The sequence below is a fragment of the Rhopalosiphum padi genome, chromosome 2, assembly GCF_020882245.1.
Source record: "Rhopalosiphum padi isolate XX-2018 chromosome 2, ASM2088224v1, whole genome shotgun sequence".
NCBI lineage: Eukaryota > Metazoa > Arthropoda > Insecta > Hemiptera > Aphididae > Rhopalosiphum > Rhopalosiphum padi.
In genome coordinates, this window is record NC_083598.1 from 88,570,156 (window position 1) to 88,594,382 (window position 24,227).

At 28.3% G+C, this 24,227-nt stretch overlaps 1 protein-coding gene across 2 annotated transcripts in view; it reads right to left on the bottom strand.

The window, feature by feature from the left end:
• LOC132921232 (enolase-like) overlaps window positions 1–20,140 on the bottom strand; it is a 46,841-nt gene extending 26,701 nt beyond the window's left edge. The window contains exon 1 of one of the 2 annotated variants that reach the window (XM_060984132.1): window positions 19,711–20,140. In XM_060984132.1, the coding sequence (XP_060840115.1) occupies window positions 19,711–19,772 (62 nt within the window). In that variant the 5' untranslated portion in view covers window positions 19,773–20,140. The remainder of the gene's footprint in view (window positions 1–19,710) is intronic. The other variant, XM_060984131.1, reaches the window with a different exon arrangement.
• Window positions 20,141–24,227: the final 4,087 nt, after the last annotated feature.

Below are 24,227 nucleotides of genomic sequence, written 5' to 3' on the forward strand. Positions count from 1 at the left end.
TTGCTAAAATTATTTGTTGATACTTGATAAATTATTAATTATTATTATTAACGATACATTTTTAATCGCTTGGTGTCTTAAACTCCAAATTTGAAGAAAGAATTTAAGTGTACCATTCTTCCCGTTAATATATTATGTTGAATTAAAATAAAATATTAATGGAAATAGTTTTCGAGTTAATAAAAACCTTGGTTTTGGTTAAGAGTGCAATTTAGAGTATATAAAAGGTTATGTTCTACTGTGTCATCAAACTCATACTAGTCATATACTGATTGCGATCACGATCCACGATCAAAAGTCTTATGCAGTTTAATTTTATATTATTATGCAAAATATCTTTCCTGGTTTATGTATATTGTATACCGTACAAATTGTTCGCGATCAGTTTTTACCAATTTATTTTTACCGTACGAAGTGTCCATGGTATGCAACTCAAACAATATATAGTACAAAGTGTTCGTTTACCATCATTTTAATGCAATATACTTTATGAATAATTTGAATAATATAAATAGTCATAGATCTATTTAGTATTATTCATTTAATAAATTTCAAATAGTTGATTAGTTATGAAATTATCTACATATTACAATGTATAATTATTAATTGAGTAAACAGTAAACATTAATAAATTGAATTAAAATTATAGTTTTTGAAAACTGTATGCGTATAACTGTGTATTGTAGCTAGTGGGAATCTGGTTACCTATATGGTTATTCACTAAAAATGTTATAAGTAAGTGCAGACGCTTTTCACTTTACAGTACTACAGTACGGTGCATTGAAATCCACACGTTATGTCAATAGTAGTGCATATAAAAGGTAATATATAATTTGATTATCACAAACATCTCATAAGTATAATAATAATAAAAATAAATTACAAGTAATATCATAGAAATTGTTCAAACTATATAGGAGGCTTGTTAATCAAAACATATAAATAAAAAAAAATAATGGTCTAAAAAACCAGTTTTTTTAATAGTATATTAGTATCATGATTTTACTGATATTTATTCATGATTCTTAATCACAATATTATTATGCCAATAAGTACAAGGTTTAGGTAATATGTATATTATAATCTTTTTTCTTTCTTATCTTCTATAATAAAACGTGAAAAATAGTTCGTTTATTATATAATGAATGCGGTGCGGTCGCATAGAAAAAAGCTCATGTCATAAGGTCTATGTGCATTGTGCGCCGTGCGGTCGACTATATTAATTATTAATTATTATTATTATTTCTACTAGCGTGATTTTTCGAATATTTTCCACTTTTCACAGGATTTCAACTGGACTTTTTCAGAGTTTTTTCCAATTTGTTCTCTTCATATTCACGTAATGTGCGTCTTTTGAAAGCCGTACGTGTACAGTTTTTTCGCCGTTTGCGTTTGTAGCGGTCGCGATCGCGATACCTAACAAGTACGACTGCCGACGACGGCTTTTTTGCTTAGTAAAATAATACAAACTTGAATGTTGTTTATTTAAGAAAATAGCAGTATGAATACATACAATTAAACATTTTTAAAATTAAATTTTTTTAAGCAATTTTAAATTCACAAATTTATATTTAAAAAAAAAACACAACATTTTAAAACATCCTTACAAATTATGTTTGTGTATAATATTACGCCAATAAATACAAGGTTTAGGTAATATGTATATTATAATATTCAAATAAAATTAATGTAAATAATATTTTTGTTGCAATTTAGGTACACTAAAGATTTGTCATTAGGCAATTTCTATAAATCAAAACAAAAAATATCATTTCGACAAGTTCAATAATAAGTGTACGATGTATCGAACAATGGTTATAACTATTTACAAAACTAGGGAAATTGGCTACCACAGCTTTATTTATAATATGTAAAATGACCTGATAATTTTTAGTAATACATACGTGATACGCGTGACACAATATTGTAAACATTGAAACGAATTGCACGTGTAAATATATTTATAATAAATATACCTATTTACATATCTAAGCACTTATTGTTTCTGATTGTGAAGTAATATAATCTTCAATGTTATGAATTAATAACTAATGAAATAACGATTCTAACATTATATTGTTTTTATATTTCGTGTTGACTATTTTGTACGTAAATAAATTAACAAGTTTTACAAAAGAGTATTTAAATACAATCAGGTTTTAGGAATACTTAATTATGGCAATGGACCAAATCTCAATTGTTTAAAATTTTTCATCTTCAATTAACAAAACTGAAAAAATTACATTATTAAACTATCTGAATCCATTTAAATCTTAAAATAGTTAAAATCTCATCATTATAATAATATATTATATCGACTTATAATATCTTATGTAATAGTTAAATGCAAATAACTAAACAATATAATACAGAGATCAAGGACCTGTGTGGGTTTGACACAGGATAGTAGTGTATTATGATTTTAAAATTAAAGCAAAACAAATTATGCGATAGTATAAAAAAAAAAAACGATTCTAAATTGAACTTGGTTTGATATTGTATATACTTTTAATTTTAAAGGTTGAGGCTTTTTAAAAATATTTTAATGTTAAAATAAAATTTTTAAATAAATCCTAATCAGTAGGGCCCGGATTTAAATGCACTTAAAACCATACAGATATGCTCTAAAAAATAGCCAAAAATGCCCTTAAAAAATGCATTTTACCACAAAAATGACCTTAAAAATGCACTTAAAAAATACAATTTACCACAAAAATGACCTTAAAAATGCCATATATATTTTTTTATACAAATTGTAATTTATAAATGACATAATAATTATTTTATTAAAAAAAAACTGAAAATTTGAAATATTGACTGATATGATGTTGAAACGCATGTTTTGGCTGTTTTAGGGGAAATATTATTCATTCTAAACATACCAAAATATACACTTAAGATTATGTTAAATTCTACGTTAAGCTATTTTACCTATAAAATGTTCAGCATTGCATTGAACAATAATATATTGTTTAATATTTTCAAACACCAACGATCTTCTGTTGTCCGAAAGAATATTTTTATATGTTGAAAAACTTCGTTCGACGTCCACTGATGTTATAGGAGCATATTTAAAATGACAAATGTCATCTGGTGACAAATGTCTATATATTATACTTGTATATTATACAAATATGCATTAAAAACGAAAAAATGACCGAAAAAAGCTAAAATATGTTCTAAAAATGAAAAAATATTGAAATATGCAAAAAAAAGCAAAAAAATGCAAAATAAAAATTTCACCTTTGAAGTCTCTGTTACATGAATCAAATTATAAACTTGGAAAGCATTGTCTAGGATTAATCAAAAAATGATGCATTTTGCATTGGAATCCGGGCCCTACTAATCAGTATTGACTGTATTGCAGTACGCGGTTAATATGTTCAAGCGAAAAGTAAAATATTCTGAAAAGTCGTTATCCAAAACAGATTTATAAAGGAAATACAATTTTCACGATATACTATAATAATTTCTCTAGACAAAATCAAAAAGAACACTCGATTTTATTCATACCTATTCAAGTAGTCGTTGGATTACAAACGTTTACGAATTCAAACGAGATTAATATAACAGCAGAAATGCGCGTCACATATACGTTTGTTTTCATACAAGCGTAATATGATATTTACATTTAGCTCTTACTCAAGTTGTTTTATGAATCAGATATTTAGGTCAACGGACAAAAAAATGCACACGGGATTAATATAATAATAAAAAAAGGATTAAATGAAAAGAGATTTTATCAAACAATTAATGAAATGTTACTGACAATAGGACACAACATTTGCGCATATAAATTTCGATGAATTTTAATTCAATCAAGTGGTTTTTATACGCATGAGTTGGGATTTTTTTAAATTTTTTTTTACATGAACAAATAGGTTACTATAAAACACTACAGTTTAGAGATCTCTTATTGAAAATCGACATGTTACTAAAATTTGTGACTCCACGTATAAATATAAAGGAAAAGATTTCGTGGTTTTTAGTAAGTTTTTTTATTAAAATTATTAATTCACATCAAATTTTTTAGATAATAATTATACATGTCCATAATACACATTATATATTAAATATAAATAAAACTATATAGAATATTATAGAATTATATCGTTATAGTTAAAATTAACATATATGATGATTGGTGATGAACCCATAAGAATCAACTAAACATAATATTACTCTGTAATTTGGTAATCCATTTTCAAAATGTTTAAATCACTTTAGGTCTACTAACAAAACATTAAAGTTCTAAAATTGGCCAACCACACGTTATATTAGAAGCATTAAGACACCTTATGTAAACGATGTTGATATACGTTTTCGCAAGAATTAACGAGTCCACAGTTAGAATTAATTCTTTATCCACAAACCTTAAAACGTTATGTGTTTTGATGTCGACCAACTGATAATCGACCAAAAAAATGAAAAAATTTTGGATAACTTTAGAATTTTGGATATTTTTTTAATTAATAATAATGTTTTGTTGAAATATATTTACAATTATCAACTTTAATTTAGAAAAGAATGTACCTACGTATTTCCAACACCTCAATATTTACAATTTATTATAATAAATATGTAGTCAATAGTCATAATATAAACTAAAACTAATAATCAATTTTTTGTTAAATCTATTAACTTTATAAAATCTTAATTACTTAAGTTTTTTTAACTAATAAGCTGGATAAAAAAAAAGGCATAATTCAAAATTTCTAATTGAAAATAGATATATTAGCATTTTTATCGAGTAAGTCATTCATTTTTTTTAAAATTATGATTCAGTTTTTTGATAAACATCAGGAAATCTGCAGTTTTTACTACAAAAATTTGTTTTAAATATTTCTGACATCGCCAATATTCTTTAAAATGTGTTTATTCAAATGTTATATTATTTGTTATGCAGTTTTGCTTTTGTTTTATACTACTTGAGAAATTAACATTATTCTATTATAATCTTATCCCAAGTGAAAATTTATAAGCGAACTAAAAAATTATAGTAGTAAATATAGTATTTTGTTATTCGTTAACGCTCGTTAGGGCAAAACGTTTGGCATATCTCCAGTGCTCCCTTTTGTGAAAAAGGAGTAATTTTTGTTTTTCAGCCGAATACTAATGAAATTGTTTTCACATTAACAATTTATCATAGTTTACATTCGAAGTATGAAATGGGACAGCTAGTTTTTTTTATAAAACATATTACCTACCTATGTGAGTTTATTTACAATTATTGTAAAAATGTAATTTATTTATCATATGATAGGTGTATAAGTATTATTACGTTTGGCTACAAAGAGAACATCTTTACGATTTTTCATTCGTATTGCACGATATTGACCGTTTTAAGAGTCGAGGATATCGTTGTTTATGAAAGTGGCGGTATTGCGGCGTAGGTTATTTTCTACAGTGTTCAAGAGACTTTATAATATACACATTATGCCATGCATGTGTATAAATTCTCTCCGAAACCAAAATCATCGTATAGATAATAATATTATTATGATGTTATCTAGCTGGTCACCTGGGTTCGATAACAACCAATAAACTATTTATACTCTGTCCAGCGAGAAAACATGCCGCAAACCGACAAAAATCAGTTATTCTACGCATTCCACAATGATACCCAGCCTTAAGTGAACCAGTTTTGATAGCATGGTGACGCGAGATGCGCAGAATCGGCGCGTTCTCTCGCTGCACAGACCATAGCTATAGATACCCATGACGATTGACGAGCAACTACAATATTCGTCCTATAACCACGAATTCAAAGCTGCGGGCAACGTCACTATAGTTTAAGTCATCTCAAGACTGTGGAACGCAGCTACAGTCGCTGCGGTGCGCGTTACATATTATTATTATACGCGTGTAATAACGTATGTACCTGAGTACCTGGCAGGTTGACATCACTTATACTGTAGACCAGTGGTCTTCAACCTTTTTGGACTCACGGCCCACTTTTTACATTTTTCGCGCGACCCACGTGAGCTTTGAAAAAAGCTAAAATTGCTTAATGCTTTGCAGTAGTACTATTAAAACTGAATACAATACAACATTTTTTAAACTGTATTTTCATTTATTAATTTTCTAAGTTTAATAATTAAAAAATTATTTTTGTTACCTTATATAATTTTATAAATTTAATTTTTAGTTTAAAAAGAAAACTTACCGTGACCCAATTTTAAAGCTTACACGACCCAAAAATGGGTCGCAACCCACCGGTTGAAGACCACTGCTGTAGACAGTGTAGACCAGGGGTCGGCAATTAATTTATGTGGCGGTTGAGATATTTAATAAAAAAAATTTCGAGGGCCAAAAAAAACTTAAACTTAATTTTATCATTAATGTATTTATTTTTGTATTAAAAACACATTTTAAGACAAAGTATTTAATATTTAATTATTTATAAAGTAATTATACATTCATACTAATAATAACAAAATTGTACACTTAAGTTTAATGAGAAAAATGACATTTGTTTTCTTGAGCTAATAAACAGCGGTATACGATGGACGCTATCGTAATTTTCAAATAAATCATAAAAATAGATCGCCCGTGACTGCGGCACGTTCAACAACACAGATAATCATAAACCGTTATTATTGTCTCAGCGCCTAATGAAATCGATTTCAATATTAGTTTAATTTTTGTTATGAAGGGAGGGGGAGTGATACATAAGTTGCTCACTAAAAAAATACAACCAAAACCACCACTGCTTTAACGAACGGAAAATTAAGAACATTTTTGGTGGTCCAGTTATTTCCCTTCCGCGGGGCAGACATGGCCCGCTGGTCGCTTATTGCCTACCCCTGGTGTAGACTGTAGAGTATTCGCGTTAGGCCTAAGGATTCGAACGGCACAAACAAAATCGGCGAATATAATATTATAATATTATACACTCGTGACGTACGTATTTTTCGTACACGCAAACTCACTACTTATTGGGCATTATATTGTTAACGTAATCGCAGCAGCTATGACAACAGTGGTACAATATAATATGATGATATATTTTTAACGTTGCACGCGGCGTTTGAACAAATCGATTGGAAAGATATGATCGACGAGCGTCGGAAAAGTGTGAGTGTATATAATAAACATGCGCGATAATGTGTACCGAAACACAATGAATCGCTCGCCGAAAATTCCATGGTATATAATATACATATATTATATATTTTATGTGCCCAACAACTAATGTCGCGGACGAGTCGAAGGCTTCTCGGCCGACACGTCGTCGTCACCTTCGCGTGATCGGATCTATTCAGCGCGTCGTCGCGCTGTGCGACCAATAACGCGCAGCGGGAGGACGGCACGGCGGCGCACACGCGAATCTCGCACATTGGTTTCAAGGGCGATATTAATAAATCGGATCCCACCGAGAAGTGAAAAACAAAACGAATTGCGCCCACTGACCTATAAAAATACATCGTCGTCGACAAACCACGCGTCAGTAATAATAATATATGCCTAATGAATCTAATAATATATTAATTTGGTTTGACGATGATGATGATAATAATATAATATAATAATAAGATAAAAAAAAAAATCTATTGGGTTTTACGTATGAATACAGAAGACCCGTTTTAAGGCCTATATTTGAAATATATTTCGGTTTAAATAACCCCCATATTTTTTACCTATACATTTTATATAAATATAAAACAATATATTAAATTTTATTAGGACGTAAAATATATATTACCTATATTTTTCCATTGTATCAAACGTTTAACCAATTTTTCACATTATTTTGTATACGCAATTTAGTTTTTTATTTTACTACGGTTTCACGTATTTTCCTTTTGTTTAAATATTATTGGTGCAATGATAATTATTCGTATTATTATATAGCGATAATTTAATCAAAATCACTGCAACAGTGCATCAAACAATAGGTATAGCTAATAATGAAAACAGATATAATTTTTTTTTAATTTTTGAGTAGATTAATACATTAAAATATAATTTGTACTAAACTATAGTATTATGTCGCTGCATGAAGACGTTGGTTGATTGGTACTGCAACAGTATACACGGTTGACAAAATACGGGAATAATGCTAAAAAAAATAGTTCATTATTTTTAAAATATCTAATATTAATAGATAATATTAAATTTATCATAGCTTTAATTATGTTTAATTTTGTTTGCCACCTCTATACAGTCTCTAAAATATTACAAACAAAATTACGTAGGTATCTGAATCGCGTAGAACTGCCGCATTAAGATTAAATTTACAGTTTATAGTATACCTATACTTATTTATTCACGTACGTTTCAGCAGACGATGATGAGTTTCTTTTTTGAATTGTCGAATGAGGGTCGTTTATAAGATATTTTTCTAGGTAAATAACGATTTTTTCCACGGTCTTTCTGGCGCCGCCGTCTAGTTTTTACTCAAAGACGTATTTGTGTTCTATACATACTTGTGTGGAATTATAGTGAAATGTCGTGTTCCACGTGCAATTTGACCAGATTATTCGGATAATAACATTTATAATTTATACGTATAGAACATGATATGGTGAATTTTCCTTGGAAATATAATATACCAAAAATGCGACCGCACAGTAATCATCATATAACTGGTTAATCCATTTGTACGACGACCACCGCACTTATACGGTTTCTGTTCGCGATTAATACTGTACGCCAAATTAAAACTTATTAAGTGCACATAGGGGTACCGCGGTAGTGCGTCGTGTCGTTGTGTGTACAACAAACTTTTGAACGGTTAATATGATAACGAATAATATTGATAGCATACAAAAGTTTAAAATGGTTGTAAAAATGATAATTTAAATACAAAATAATATTTTTATAGGCTACCTAAAATAATATATAGATTTTTCTGTTTCTATAATATGTTCAAACTGCCATTAGTGCATCGTATATATAGGTACAATGAAAATAGACGGTTATAATAATATATACTTAAATATTATAAGTCATAAGTTATAACCTACTTATTCCTAGAATAATGCATTCCTCGTAATAATAATGGTGATACACACAACAATTTTAAATAAGGAATATAAAGATCAACGACGTTTTTGAGATATTATATTATGTAGTTTGAAATTGATTTATCCAAGCAGACGAACAATAATATAGTAATTAAATATTGCATTTCGTATTTTGTTTAATAAAATCCACGTGTATTTTCATTTTCGTGTTTTCAAGTTAGCGAATTGTAACAATATTATATTTTAATGATAAATGTCCTCCAATTACAATACCATTGCCGATTATAGGCAAATATAGAGATATGAAATGTAATAACATGTTCTGACGCCAAAACATAAATACCTAGCGAAACAATTTTCTGTGACATAAAAGCGCAGTAGATGAATCAGGAATTGATTTACATGAAAAAAAAAACGTATTTCCGTCGTGAGAATCGTAGTTTTTGCGTAACGATTTTCAACGTCCCCCACACACAATATTCATATAACTGTAATAGAAAATATTTTTTCATTTTTATGTTCTTTTATTATAATATATTATACATATTGCATATTATATATAGGTATATTACAGGTGCACGTATTCACTATCAGCGTACACAGAATGACGAAGTCATAATAATTTATCTGTAATAAAACCTAATCGCGTGACGTCTTCCATGACGAGAATAAAAACATCGTCTTGAAAATACGAAAAATAAACTTATTCATTTCAGAAATCGTTATAATAACGGCATATTATATTGTGTTCAATACGATTATCATTTATCACCAATGAGCAATGATCCTGAGATAATTTTAAAAGCTGTGACTTTCGATTACAAGCTGCAGTAGCTATGTATATTGTACACTTTGTATATTTTAGTTTCAAACATTCACACATAGATTTACAAAAATACCAAAACCATAATTATAACCTACTAAAAAATAAAAAAAGGAGGTTCAAATTATTTTGGTTACTAAAAAAATAATAATTCTCTTTGAATGGCTACAATGAGATACATAATGTGCATAAACTCAGTAGAACCTATATAGTTACCTCCTTAGCGTGACCGTAGCCAGGGGGTGGGTGGTTTAGGGTTTAGCCCCCCTCCCCTTGAAATTTTTTCTTGAAATAAGATTTTATAATAATATCATATTTTATTACATAATATAAGTAATATAACATATTTATACTCTAACCCCCCCCTCCAACGACCAAAAAAATAAAAAATATTTTGCTGGCTATAACCTTGCTCATTATAAATAGTGAATAACTATTTATTATTATTACCTATTCAATAAAAAATACTCTCAATATATCAAAGATTTTCATACTTGTAAGTTAAAAGTTCTAGGTCAAAAGAAAAAAAAAATTAATAGTAAAAATACAAGAAGCATAACATTATAGTTTATTTAAATGTGTATAATATTGTAACAATTTCCGGTAAAACTTTAAGAAAAATTACCGTGATATTAGAGAGGTATTATTTTTACATAAATAAAATAATTTTAAATAATATTCTAAGTTAAACTAAGAATACATTCGAAAAAATATTCAAAGTAAATAATTCGGGATAATACACACATGTCTGTTTGAGGCCAATTCACTGTTACAGCATCGTGAAAATTTACTTGTTGGCTTATAATCAAGTATCTATAATAGAATATAATTTTTCTACCTTAGAGCAACTAATGAATTTGCATATGCTTTAAGGAATAATAATAATAATACCATTAGGTATAACTATAACACATATATACTCCAGTGTATCGTATAACTTGTTAAAGTATTAAACTTAGTAAATTAATAACATTAAAAATGACCTTAAATTTATGACAAAGTAACATGCATACTAGTTGATTATAGTTTTTCAACGTTTTAATATTTTATAAATTCATGTAAATATCTAGGTAGGTACTTATGCAATAATCATATATGTAAATTATAATCATAATATCATAATGCAATATTATATATATATATATATATATATATATATATAATAAACACATTGATACCTAACCCGTCAAAATATATCCTAAAATAATGGAGATATCATAATTCTGGTTTTTAATAAGATTCACAGAGGCAAGAACTGCAAATATTTAATGTTTTGGTAAAAAAGTTAAAAAAATATATTTTTTTATTTAATTATTTTCAAAAAAATTGAAAAACCATTTTGAAGAATTCATTTTTTTGAAAATATTGATATTTCAACATTTTAATTTCATTTATTTCCTAATTTTTAATATTTTTTTGTTTCGAGAAAAACACTGAAAACGTTCGCGGCTGTAGAGCACGCAAGCCACATGTTTGATATAATGATAGTATGACACCAATATTGTATTATGATTCGCAGTTTTTTTTTTAAACTAAAAAAAATATTAAAAATCAGGAAATTAATAAAATTAAAATGTTGAAACGTCTATATTTTCAGAAAAAAGAACTCTACAAAATGGCTATCTTTATTTTTTATTTGAAAATAATTAAATAAAAAAATATATTTTTTAACTTTTTTACCAAAACATTAAAATTAATTAAAATATGAAATATTTGTAGTTTTTGTCCCTGTGAATCTTATTAAAGAAACCAGAATTATGATATCTCCATTATTTCAGGAGATCTCGTAATGGGTAAATCCTCATGGGATACCCTGTAGATAAAAAAAAATAGACAAATATTCTCCTTTTTATTTTAAAATTAAAATTTTAGGGTAATAATTGATTGAAATTCGAAACTATACACTTGAAGGTATCTAAACAATTTAGTGACAGAAATGTATGCGTATTATTATTAATAATACAATAACAACCATTTTATATTTATTTACTTATACTTAAGCATATATTAAAATTTAAAATACATAATATACAACATATTATATACTATATTATAATATACGTCTGTATGACTTTTCGTAAATTATGTTACGCTACGTCGTGATTATTTCTTTTACCGATTTTTGACTTTCCGCTACTCATCTGCACTATATTATAAATATAATATGATTTATAACTATTATGGTTTGCTTTAAGATTTCCCGATGATATTGAGGATCTATTTTATTTGTTTAATATATATGACAGTGAGTTTTATGAAGTTAAATTTTTCTGTTTACTTATTATACAGTACAGACTATATATCAGTGGTGTACTTACATGGGGGGGATTAGGATATTTTTTAATACCTCCCACTCCATCCAACATAAGAAATATGTGTTCACCACTGATATATAACAATACGTACGTATATAATATTTCATATATGCATTGAAGACGTGTAATCTTGAAATACTTAAACATACGCAATAATTATATGATATAGTAATTTATAAAATATATGTGTATAATTATATGTAAACAATACGTTGGTATATAGGTATTAAAGAAAAATTATTATATTTTAAACGTAAATGTAAAAATTATATATGACTGATATATAATCTACTTGGGCCATCGCGTAGTGTATTTATTATCATTAGAACGTAATAGGATAGGTATAACCATTTAGGGAAAACATAAAAATGTTAACTACTAATTATTGACCGTTCCGCTTTAAAACATTACAATAATATTATTATCTAGTCGATCGACCAAAAAAAAAATAAAAAAATAATTTAATATAGTTTTTGTAGGTATATTATACGTAGTGCATACCTGCATATTATAGTATATAATAATATTATATTATAACATACGCGACCGCGCGTACAAAAAAACTGGTACTAACACACTAACGCCGAGAAACGATACTAAAAATGCTGAATTATTCTACTTGACCCATTCAAATATTTTACAAAAGCCAATATTTTGCAATATTACAATTTACTTTAGGTTAAAAAAAATTATCAATTATAAACTGTAGCAGGTCATGACCAACATAATCAGCAGGGCTCGGATTTTATAGCTTTTGATAATTATTATAGGATACAGATAAAAATAGCAGAGTGAGCTATAAATTTGTTTTATGCACCAGGGACTCCAAATATGAAATTTTATAATGTTATTTTTTGCATATTTGAAGTATTTTAGGTTTTCAGTGCTATTTTTTTGCTAATTTGTATAATATAATGTTTTATTTTGTGTTTTCAAATTTGACAATTTGGCAAAACATTTAATCATACAGTGTAACTCAGGTAAAATAATTTAATATATTATTTAATTAATAAATAATTTATTTTATTTTATTCTTATTTCCAGATAATTTTGAATAGTCACCATGATTAATTCAATTAATTTTAGTAATCAAAAAATGTAAACAAACATTATTAGTTTTTAATTAAATATAAATGTACCTATTAATTCATAAATAATCTTTAGCTAATAAACATAAGTTTTTTTTAATTATGAACAGAATACATTTTTATTTTTGCTATTTTTCATAATTTTAGGGCAAATTATAGCGCATATTCCATTTATTTTTAGTGCTATAAAATCCGAGCCCTGAATTAATCAGACATACATAAAATAATAAAATGGACTTTCTGTAAGTAATTTTTGTTTCCATTTTTCTGTTTGAAATATAATATTTTTCGAGTTAGATCTATTAAAATATATTTACCTACCTACTAAGATTTTTTAACAATTTCAAAACGCTGGGTGATTTGGAAATTTATAAAGTGAGCAACAGACATAATCCATACATCTACGACAATACTCGCGCCACAGAGCCTTAGACGCAATCAACGCGTTAAATATGCGTACATTATTAATTATTATACGTCGTCTCATAATGAGACTCTCATTAAAAATCCTATATCGGTTTATTATACTTGCAATTATAATTATATTCATTAGGTTTATAAATATATTTATTTCATATGACAGAGGTACCTTTTTTTCACTTTGCCAATTGTATAATATGCTGTAATAATGTGCTGTATGTTAAATATTTAAACTCCTAATTGCACCACCCTCTTCAAATAAATATGTAAAAACGAATCGATTTTCAGTTAGAGTATAATTTATAATTGGTATTATTTGTCTACTGGAATAAAAAAAGAACAGAGGTTGTTCTTTTGAAGCTCATACAAAGCAATAATGAATTTTCAATTAGCAAAAAAAAGTGAATAAAATTTGTTATAAAAACTAAAATGGACACGAAAAAAAGCAGTTGTATACGTATCAAAATAAATTTTAAATTATATTTCCTACAATCTAATATCGTACTTTGAATATACATCATGATAATAACGTTCATTAAAAGATTTGTAACAAAATTGACGTAAGACAATATTACATTTTTTAAATGATTCGTTTTATCTAAGGTTTAGTATTTATGCTCAAAAATAGTAGAAATTTGATGCAAATAAGGTTGCCAACCAACCGGCATTTCACTTCGATAGACTTACAAAGCCTACTAGACTTACTATTTTTTTTTATAGTATGAATTTTTCAATGTCTTATAAAAAGTCATATAAATTCTATAATTATCATCATGCTATACTACAAAAATTCCCACAAAAATTCTTCTCGAATTTTTTTTTTAAGTTAAAAAACAAATTTTCAAAATAATTGAATATCAAGGTATACATTAATATGGAAATTAAAAAAAAAATAATATCAAAAAAGTACCCAAAAACAATAGCATAGTAAGTTAATATTATTATTATTGAGTATGAGTCAAAATTATTGAACGCACAATTTATGAATCTGAGTAATCTGACTAATTTAAAAAACATTTCAAATAAAATCACAATTTAAAAATATGATTATTTGCGCAAGTGATTCAATTAAAAAAATTGTTTAAGTACCTCAAAAACAAAATTATTGATAATAATCATTGAAATTAAAATAAACTAATATTATTTTCTTAGGATTTACAAAATATGCTATTTATACTAAACATTATAATCTTACCTCTAAAATATTCTCAAGTACGCAAAAACTAATTATCTTATAATCTCCATATTAAATTTAATTAATTTTTTTCATTTTTAACATCCATCAATCAGCATACACTCAATAAAGATTATTTGAAAAAACATAAAAATCCGGTCACTATAGTAAATTTTAATATACTGTATATAAGTCAAGTAATGTGTAGGTAGGTATAAGTGCTGTGAACTTATACAATAAAATTAATTCTGTAACACTTTTGCAAAAGTCGATGTTTAACGGTTTATAAATTTTAAGTGTATAAATGTAAAATTATAAAAAATTTTATAATAAATAAGTTAATTTCTTCTACAATTTGTGAGTATACCTAGTACTTTTTTTTTTACTTATAAGTTGTAACTAATTTCATATAGTAACAGCACAGTTATTTAATAAGTTAGGTAAGTAAGCGTAATTCATGTCGATTATTATAATGTAGTATAACAATGTGCAATATATCCTCAATTTGGGTAAATATAGCGATGCGCAGTAATAAGTGCCTAGATTATGTCTATATTATAACACATAGACGTCTGTTTGACTTTTTCTTTAACGAATAACAAGAAAGTGACGTAATAAGCAAAAACCCTTAAAATATTTTCGCGTGGGATCTCGTGCTTTTTTTTTCTTTTTAGAACTAGCTGCATATTTTGTAGTACTTTTATACTTGTTTTTATATTTTATATTATTTTATTTTATTTTATTTACAATTGTAACGTGTGAAGCCGCGTGACAAAAATAATCATCGTATACTCGCCTTGATTGATAATAACTATATAATTTATTATTACACGTTGTGACATAATTGCGCCATAAATCCCGCGTAAAGAATTAATTATATACCATCCCCAAAGAAAAATTATCTCTATCAAGTGGGTATAATGCCTAAGTATGTTTGTAAACATGTATAAGCAGTAAACTCCACCTGTTTCTGTTACATTACAAGATATATTTAGTTGATAAAATGTGTCATCGAGATCCTACCAGATTATCTAACATATTCAACGATATGTCAGTATATAGACCTTTAAGTAGATATATTTATCACAAATATTAGTTCAACCTGTCAACCTAACATAAATACATAGACTATCCTTAAAAATAGACGATGACCCGTTTCCCTTATACTCAGGATTGTTTTGTTTTATATTATATATTATATGCAAGATTATTCATCATTGAATTCCAATATAACACATCCATTATTATTGCACAGTAACCTACGGTAGATCACCTACCCGATGTCACGTACACAACCGAAACGTATAAAAAACTAAATTTTTAAAATCGAGTAAAAACAAAAACAACAGCTGACAAATCCTTATTTTAATTAGCTAAGCGTATTGTGTTACAATGGTAGCAATACTTTGGCTTGTTTCAATATTTAGTACTTTAAAATATTATATTATTACAGAATAAGTATTTATTATGGATACTATTGTAGTTAAATACACTTAACGGATGACGTTATATTATTGTGTCTTCGCTAACAACACACTACTACGCTATTATTATATTACTATAACGAATTACCAGCGACGACGACCGACGACTGCAACAGAGTCGTCGGGTTTTCGTGGAATCATTATAGGTAGCGTTATCGTAATAGTATAATACGAGGACCCCATATAGCGTCTCCAACACGCGCGCCGTGAGCCCGTTGCCGCTGAGCGCGCGAGGTCACCAAACTCCGATACAGTCATGTTCATCACATTGGTCGTGGAGACGTACAAGGTACGGGATATTCCACGCGTTCGCGTTTGTGCGACAATATACTTATAATAATGTTATTGATAATATTGCGTACTACACTACTATATGTAATGCGGTGGGCTTATCGCAATTGCGTAGTTTCAGTGTGTGCCGATTATAACATTTATAATTTTAAAATAACGACTGGCCCGATGATCAAACGATAAATAATATTTATCTATCCTCAAAGCAGTTTGATTCGTTCGTCGAATAAACGTTTGTGATAAATAAACAGCATTTTTCAATGCAATAGAATTTACTTATTTTACTTGTATAATATACATTTGTATATACACTGTAGGCACACGTTCCGTTAAATAATTTTAATTTTAGATATTCCGAAATATGAATTTAAAAAAAAATACAAATATTGTACAGAAAAATCATGGATATTAATTATAATGCTATATGGTAATTATTCATAAACAAATATCAACCATAACCATGATATATCTACTCATACGCTATAATAGTGACTATATTATATAGTACAATCGATTGGTATTATGATGCATTTTCATTAAACCAGATATTACCATGTTATATTTAATATTATAATGTGGTAACTATTTTTTGTTTATTTATTAGAGTTATTAGACTCATTTGGCCATGTTTTTTTAAAAATATTTTGTATTCCGACTGCATAATAATATAATCATGGTTACACGGCGTTATAGATAGGCGATTTAGGTACAGCGACGTCACTACATGTTAACTCTACATTTTCCCGAGTTTATTCAACAATACAAGAAATAGTATATTAACAAATGATTACTAATAAATTAGGTAAAATTAGAATATATATAATATAGTATGATGTTTTCCAATTAATTTGAATTAAAATATACAAAATAGAGGTAATTATTTACAGAAAATTTATAAGTTACTTATTATACATGTATGTATATATTTAATAATCCTCCCATTTATCAACATTCGCAATTAGAGATTGTTTTCTTTAATATCACTTACGTATTCTATATAAATATTTTATAATATATAATTATAACTTATATGTACTTGTAACCAGTAACCACATTTGCAATATAAATATGAACAATAGACATATTATAGTATACAGAGAACCTCGATTATCCAAACTAATTGGGACCGCACCTAGTTCGAATATTGGAAATTAAAAAAAAAATTTTTGTTTAAATCACAAGTTAAATATTTTATATTCTGTACATACATATTTATTATTATTATTTTATTAGAATTACATACATTATATTATTAGAAATACATTACATGCATAGGAACATGTATTGTTTATTATATTTTTTTGAAAAAAATATCGATTTTTATTTGACGATGAGCTGCAACGCGCTTTTCTGCAGCCAAGTCGCGGATACGAGTTTTAACGTTCGGATAATAGAGGGCTCATGTAACGGAGGTTTGGATAATCGAGGTTCTGCTTCTATACTATATAGTTTATATAACTTATAATAATATATAACTATTGAATAATAATAATATAATGATTTATAAAACAATAAATTGTTGTTAATTTGTTGGGTATTTTTTTTTGATATACTATTTATTACTCGTGATAACTATCTAATACAGTAATACAATATACAAATTAAACAATATCGATGATAATTATTAAGTAAAAATTATGATAATGATTCGTCTAAATTATTAAAATAATATTATCTTTATTAGGTAATATTTTATTACTTACTTATAAATCGTATATCTTATATAATCTATTTTATTTTATAAAATAAGACATTATAAGACCCTTATTAGACCGATGGGAACAAGTCTAGTTTAGCGGCCACTCGAATTTTTCGATTTTTTCTTCAGAATCCTATGTATTTTAACGAGTCTTAAACGATGGTGTAAAAATAAATTTGCGGAAACCATTAGTTTTGAAGTTATAGACTTACGAAGTTCACGATTTTCGGTTTTTTACCCATATGTGTGACAAATATGTGGGGAAACATTTGTATTTCAACTAGTTTAAAACGATAGTGTAAAAATAAATTTGCGGAAACCATTAGTTTTGAATTTATAGACTAGTTTAATCTAGTTTAGTGGCCACACGAAATTTTTACTGGCGTCATGCTAAAGCATCCATGAGCCAATACTGTCGTAAAAAACGTTTCTACACAGGGTACTTGGCAAAGTACATGTTTTTAAAATCGTGTCGGTTAAAAAATGTTGACCCTCTAGCAGAATTTTTCGGGTTATGTTCCGTAGTATACGACCCTATCGATGGAGTTAGAGACGACACTTCTGTTGAGTCTGCAGAGTCGGAATCTGGAACCGGCTCTGAGGTAGTCTGGAGATTTTTTTTTTTAATATAAAATATAAAATATAAAAATTGGTTTTACTTTTTGACAGTGTAACCCGTATCCTTGTATGGTTTTCAATGTAAAAAAAAAACAAAAAAATATCCCTCGACTTGCTATGTAACACCAGTACACCACCTCAAGTAGGTCACAGGGTAAGTTATGTCGTATAGTATGTGTAGTGATTACACGTTTTGCTCCTCGGTGCAGTCGCTCTGCTCCGCAAATCGAAAATATCCCGTCACGCGCCTGAGTAAAAAACCGAAAATCGTGAACTTCGTAAGTCTATAACTTCAAAACTAATGGTTTCCGCAAATTAATTTTTACACCATCGTTTAAGACTCGTTAAAATACACAGGTTTCCGAAAAAAAAAATCGAAAAATTCGAGTGGCCGCTAAACTAGACTTATGCCGACCGATGTATGAGAATCTCGGGTCGTTATGAAGCTGTTTATTTCGCAAGAGAAAGGATATTATATTATATTTTTTTTTCATTTGTGCTAATATGAGTAATCGAATCGAATTGTTTTTACTAGATATTGAAAGTTGCCACATCGATGTAATCGATTCGACCGCTCGCACCTTCGCCGATATAATATAAGGCATAAGCCACACAACTATTATAACTACTTAAACCAACCGTACGATTTATTACTATAGATAATAATAATATTATACCATATACTAGTCGTACCGATATAATGTGTATAATGTTTCGAGTTTTTGACAAAACGTTTATGAAATGCATAATATTATATATTATACATTATAGGACGCGCAACGATATTGCGATTTAATTATATACTTATTATTTAAACGTGTAGACTTACCTGATGGCTGATACATCAATATAGTCTTGCTGCGATGGTCGAACGCGATTATATACGCACATATAATAATATGACGTTACATAATATTATTATTATAATATTGTTGCATATTATTATTATGTATTATTTTAACGGGCGAGCCGGTACGAAAAGTGCAAACGCGGCAGCAAACTATAATATAATCAATGATTGCAAGTCGCTTATAATAATAATTATTATTTATTATCATTGAATAATATCAAAGTGTATTATAAACGTCCGTTTGCATACTGACCTTGGACTGTCAACGACTACCGACGAGCGTGTACCATAGACCGATCAACTAGTTTACAGGTCTATGGCGTGTACCTATATTTAATCTTTATATAGCCGGTGTTCCACCTTTTTGCATGTCCAAATCGTCCCCGGGTTTTGGACGTTTGTTCGGTGACCGCGCTCGGTCATTCGCAGTGGTGGCGACACTGACTCGCCTGCCGCCCTGTTCCGGGCAACGACGCGTACAACGCCGTTAACGTGCTTTTCGCACGTTCGTCACTCGTCAGTCGTCACTCTCTTTTTTGTCATGCTCGACTTGCACTACTGTTTTACGTGTTAATTACGCGTAATTTATGATAGCTCTCGTGGTGATCGCCATTTTATATGCGGTTTTTGTGCTCGTCGCGCTCCACAGTTAATATCGCTCTTTTTAACCTCTGTTGTATTGCTCACATTCGCTGACGAGCTCTGACATTTTATTTTGCGCGGCATTAATACCGCTCGCTCCGGTAATTGCGAATAACACTTAGCGGTTGCAGATCGTTCAATCCACGTGGTTCCAGCTCCGGTCGCTCCGGACTTCGGCAGATCCGTTCGCATTCATCATCAGTTCCGGTGTCCAGAACGGTGGTCCCCGTCTCCCCTTTTAATATATTTATATGTGCATATTACATCGTTATATACTGTTAGACATATGCGTTGTTATAATATAATTTTGTTCGTCTTGTTTATGTATATTTAGCTTATTATTTAAATTGTCCCTCTCACAACGGTCCGGAGGACTAAGCGTCTGACGTACGCCTTAGTTAGGCCCGTTAGCACAAACAACCGGATATACCATATAATACGTGTACATGATAATATAACAATATTATTATATACCATTTATTATACATGTTATAATAACATATTATATTGTACGATATCTTTGTATGTATACCAGCTCGGGATATATTATATATTATTATACATTATCGAACGTTAGCATATAACTATATTATGTATAAATTATATACTGCGATTTCATTGTATCAGAGTGTATTAGAAATAAACCAGTATAGTAGTACCTGTACCTGCCTGTACGAAGTGTCTCGAATCGAAATAAAAAACATGGTAATATTCCATAATATAAATATTATTATTATGTTGTATTGTACGCCGATACAATATAATATCGTGTGGCGCCGCCGCCGAAACGGAAATGTCTTTATATTATTATAAAATATATGATATACATACGTTGTTATTAAATAATAAAAAACGAGGACGCATGATGGATGATGAGATCGGTTTTTTAAAAAATTAATAAATACTGCGTTGGACGCTATAATTCGTATCGATACGTGTTGTATAATTATTGTCGTACACGATGTGCACCTATCGCATACCACGATAATTATTACCTATAAGTAGTGAATAGTATAAGAAGTAATTTTAACACTAATATACTATATATATACATATATATACTAATGATAACCGGAGTCGTTGCGGCACATTAAACGGGCGATCGTTAAAACGCGTTAGCATATTATTATTATTATTATAACGAGTTTTACAGCCCGCCCAGACTTGTAAAATATGTTTTCGATTTTATTTTGTCTGCCATCGTAACATTTTAGACAAATTTAATAAATTATAATATATTATACATAATATACCTAAGTATAGGACGACACATAGATAAATAAAAATCAAGCTTGGATTAAGGACCCTTTGGGCATTTGTGCAAACATTCCCCTCCAACTCTTATCGGAGCAAAAATAAAACTGTATAAGTATACAGAATTTTTATTTAAAAAAAAAGGCCCCTGTGTTGGAATATACGCTCCTACGCCTAATTTTATATAAATACAAAATAAAAGAATCAAAGGTTACATTTAAATAATAGATGACAGTTGAACAATATCATTATTTATTTAGAAATTTTTAAATTTAGAAATATTTTATAAAACAATGTACGCTTGTGTTTTGTGTACAATAACTTGGGTAGTGGCTAGTGGGTTAACTATTGCGAAAGAGATTTTGATGTATTAAATAATATTATAACTCACTCATCTGTCGTAATATTATAGAAATCGTTTTTTTTTACGTATCGAATTCGGTAGAACATTTTTAATATAATTTTAAAAAAATTCTAGATTGAAAGAAAAGGGATAGACGGGGGAAGAAGTACATAATTTGAAACTCATTTTTAAATTTTATTCTAGCGCTGATATTGCTGGTATAATAATATATGAATGAAAATAGAAACGCACTTGAAGGATCAAGGAGTATTGAAGCAGTTGTGTCCTCGTTCATTTCATGTGGAAGGGAACACCACTTTTAAAGAAGAGGAGGGGGCGAATTCGATATAAAATGTATTGCGTACATATTTACACATACATATTATATCTATATAATATTTATACTACGGGTGAAAAACAGATCGTGATCTGAAGACGAACCTGCTTTGCGGAGACACGTACGAATTTCTTTACTATAAAACTATAAAAATACATAAATACCTACGTACAGGGACATGCAATAACTTTATCTGACGTCCAATAATTCATTTTTGAGTAATTTAAGGGATGTATAGGAAACATAAAATTGTATATTGAGATATTCTAGTATTTGACCCAAGGAAAATACTATACAGTATATATATATATATATTTAAATATTTAATATAATAAAGTATATTTAATACATATTTATATTATATATATATATATATATATTAATATTATTATATTTTATATAATATATAGACCCTTATCAACATTAACTATAAAATACTATATTTTTAATACTAATAAAATGTGCTCCGAAGTATATTAAATTATAATTTTTTTTTTAGAAATTGTTATCGTTATGGAAATATAATGAAACTCAATGATAATAACATCAATTGTAACACACATTTATTTAATTAAAAACCATTTTGTGAATATTACAAAAATAAACCGTAAGGTCGATGTATACGTTCCGAGAGATAAAAAACGAATTATCTGAACTGAGCTGCTTTGACGGACCGATAAACAAGTCTAAGCCGAAAATTCATAATACTACAATATAATATCATGATTTCATCCACCGAAAGGATATCATCGCAAATGGTGAGTTGCAAACTTGCAAAAACGAGTGTGGAATGCGGATAGTATATGTATTTTAAGTATAGGCATTATAGTTACCATCACACTAATAATTTATTGAAAAAAAATCGTTATTGTAGACGTTATTTGCGGAACAATAGATAGATTTTCAAAAGTAGACGGTGTTCAACGATGTTCAAACGGTGTTTCAAACATTTTTATTTTCGAATCGCCACGTCACACGTCTATAATAATCTATTTTTACGATGAACGTAGTGTACGTCGCAAATAAATGTATTTTTTCTAAATTTTGTATCTTGTTTGCCGTGCGTAAGAGAGAATGGGGGAATGATGGTCAAGGGGTTATCGTGATCATCTTGATTGTCACGAAACTATGGTAACTAAAAATCAGCTGATTAGGTGGAATGATTTATTTTGTTATTAAAACCTTATAAATAAAATATAGTAGTTATCAGTTAAGTCTTACCGTCAAAAATTTTTATCAATGTTTTATTATAAATATTCTGTAAGGAGTCGTGTTCAAAAAACGCTTTGCAAGCTAAGTTTATTTTATTATATTTTGCTTTGAATGTAACATAAGTAATAAATAATTTGCGAGGATTACGAATCCGTTTTTAAAATTTATTTCAACACTTTAAATCAATTACCAATAAAAAAAAAATTAACGTTTTTAAAAATTTCAGAGTGGGGTATTCATCGCAGTCAGTGCTTATGGGGTGAGGTTAGGTTAAATGATTTTCAAAGTTATGTTACCCATATTATTATGTAGACTGTAGAGGCTATTCTTAATAAAGGCGAAATTAATAAAAATATTTTCATGTTTTTTTTTTATGAAAAATTGATTTTCATGGGTTTATGAATGACTATCATTACCCCTACCTAGGGGCAGGGCCGGATTTAGAACAAGTGCCGCCCTAGGCCCTTTTAAATATGCCGCCTCTACCCCAAGAAAAAAAAATTGTAATTATTACAAATAAATTTATTTCATTTTAAAGAAATTAGGTCAATAGTCATTATAAACAAAACAAATAATAATTATAAATCCTAATTAGGCATTATCAGTATACATTTTGAATCTTAATCTTAAAATAATCTTAATAATCTTTAATCTTATACCTAGTAATACTTAATAGTTAAACTTATACCTAATCATAACCTATGTTAT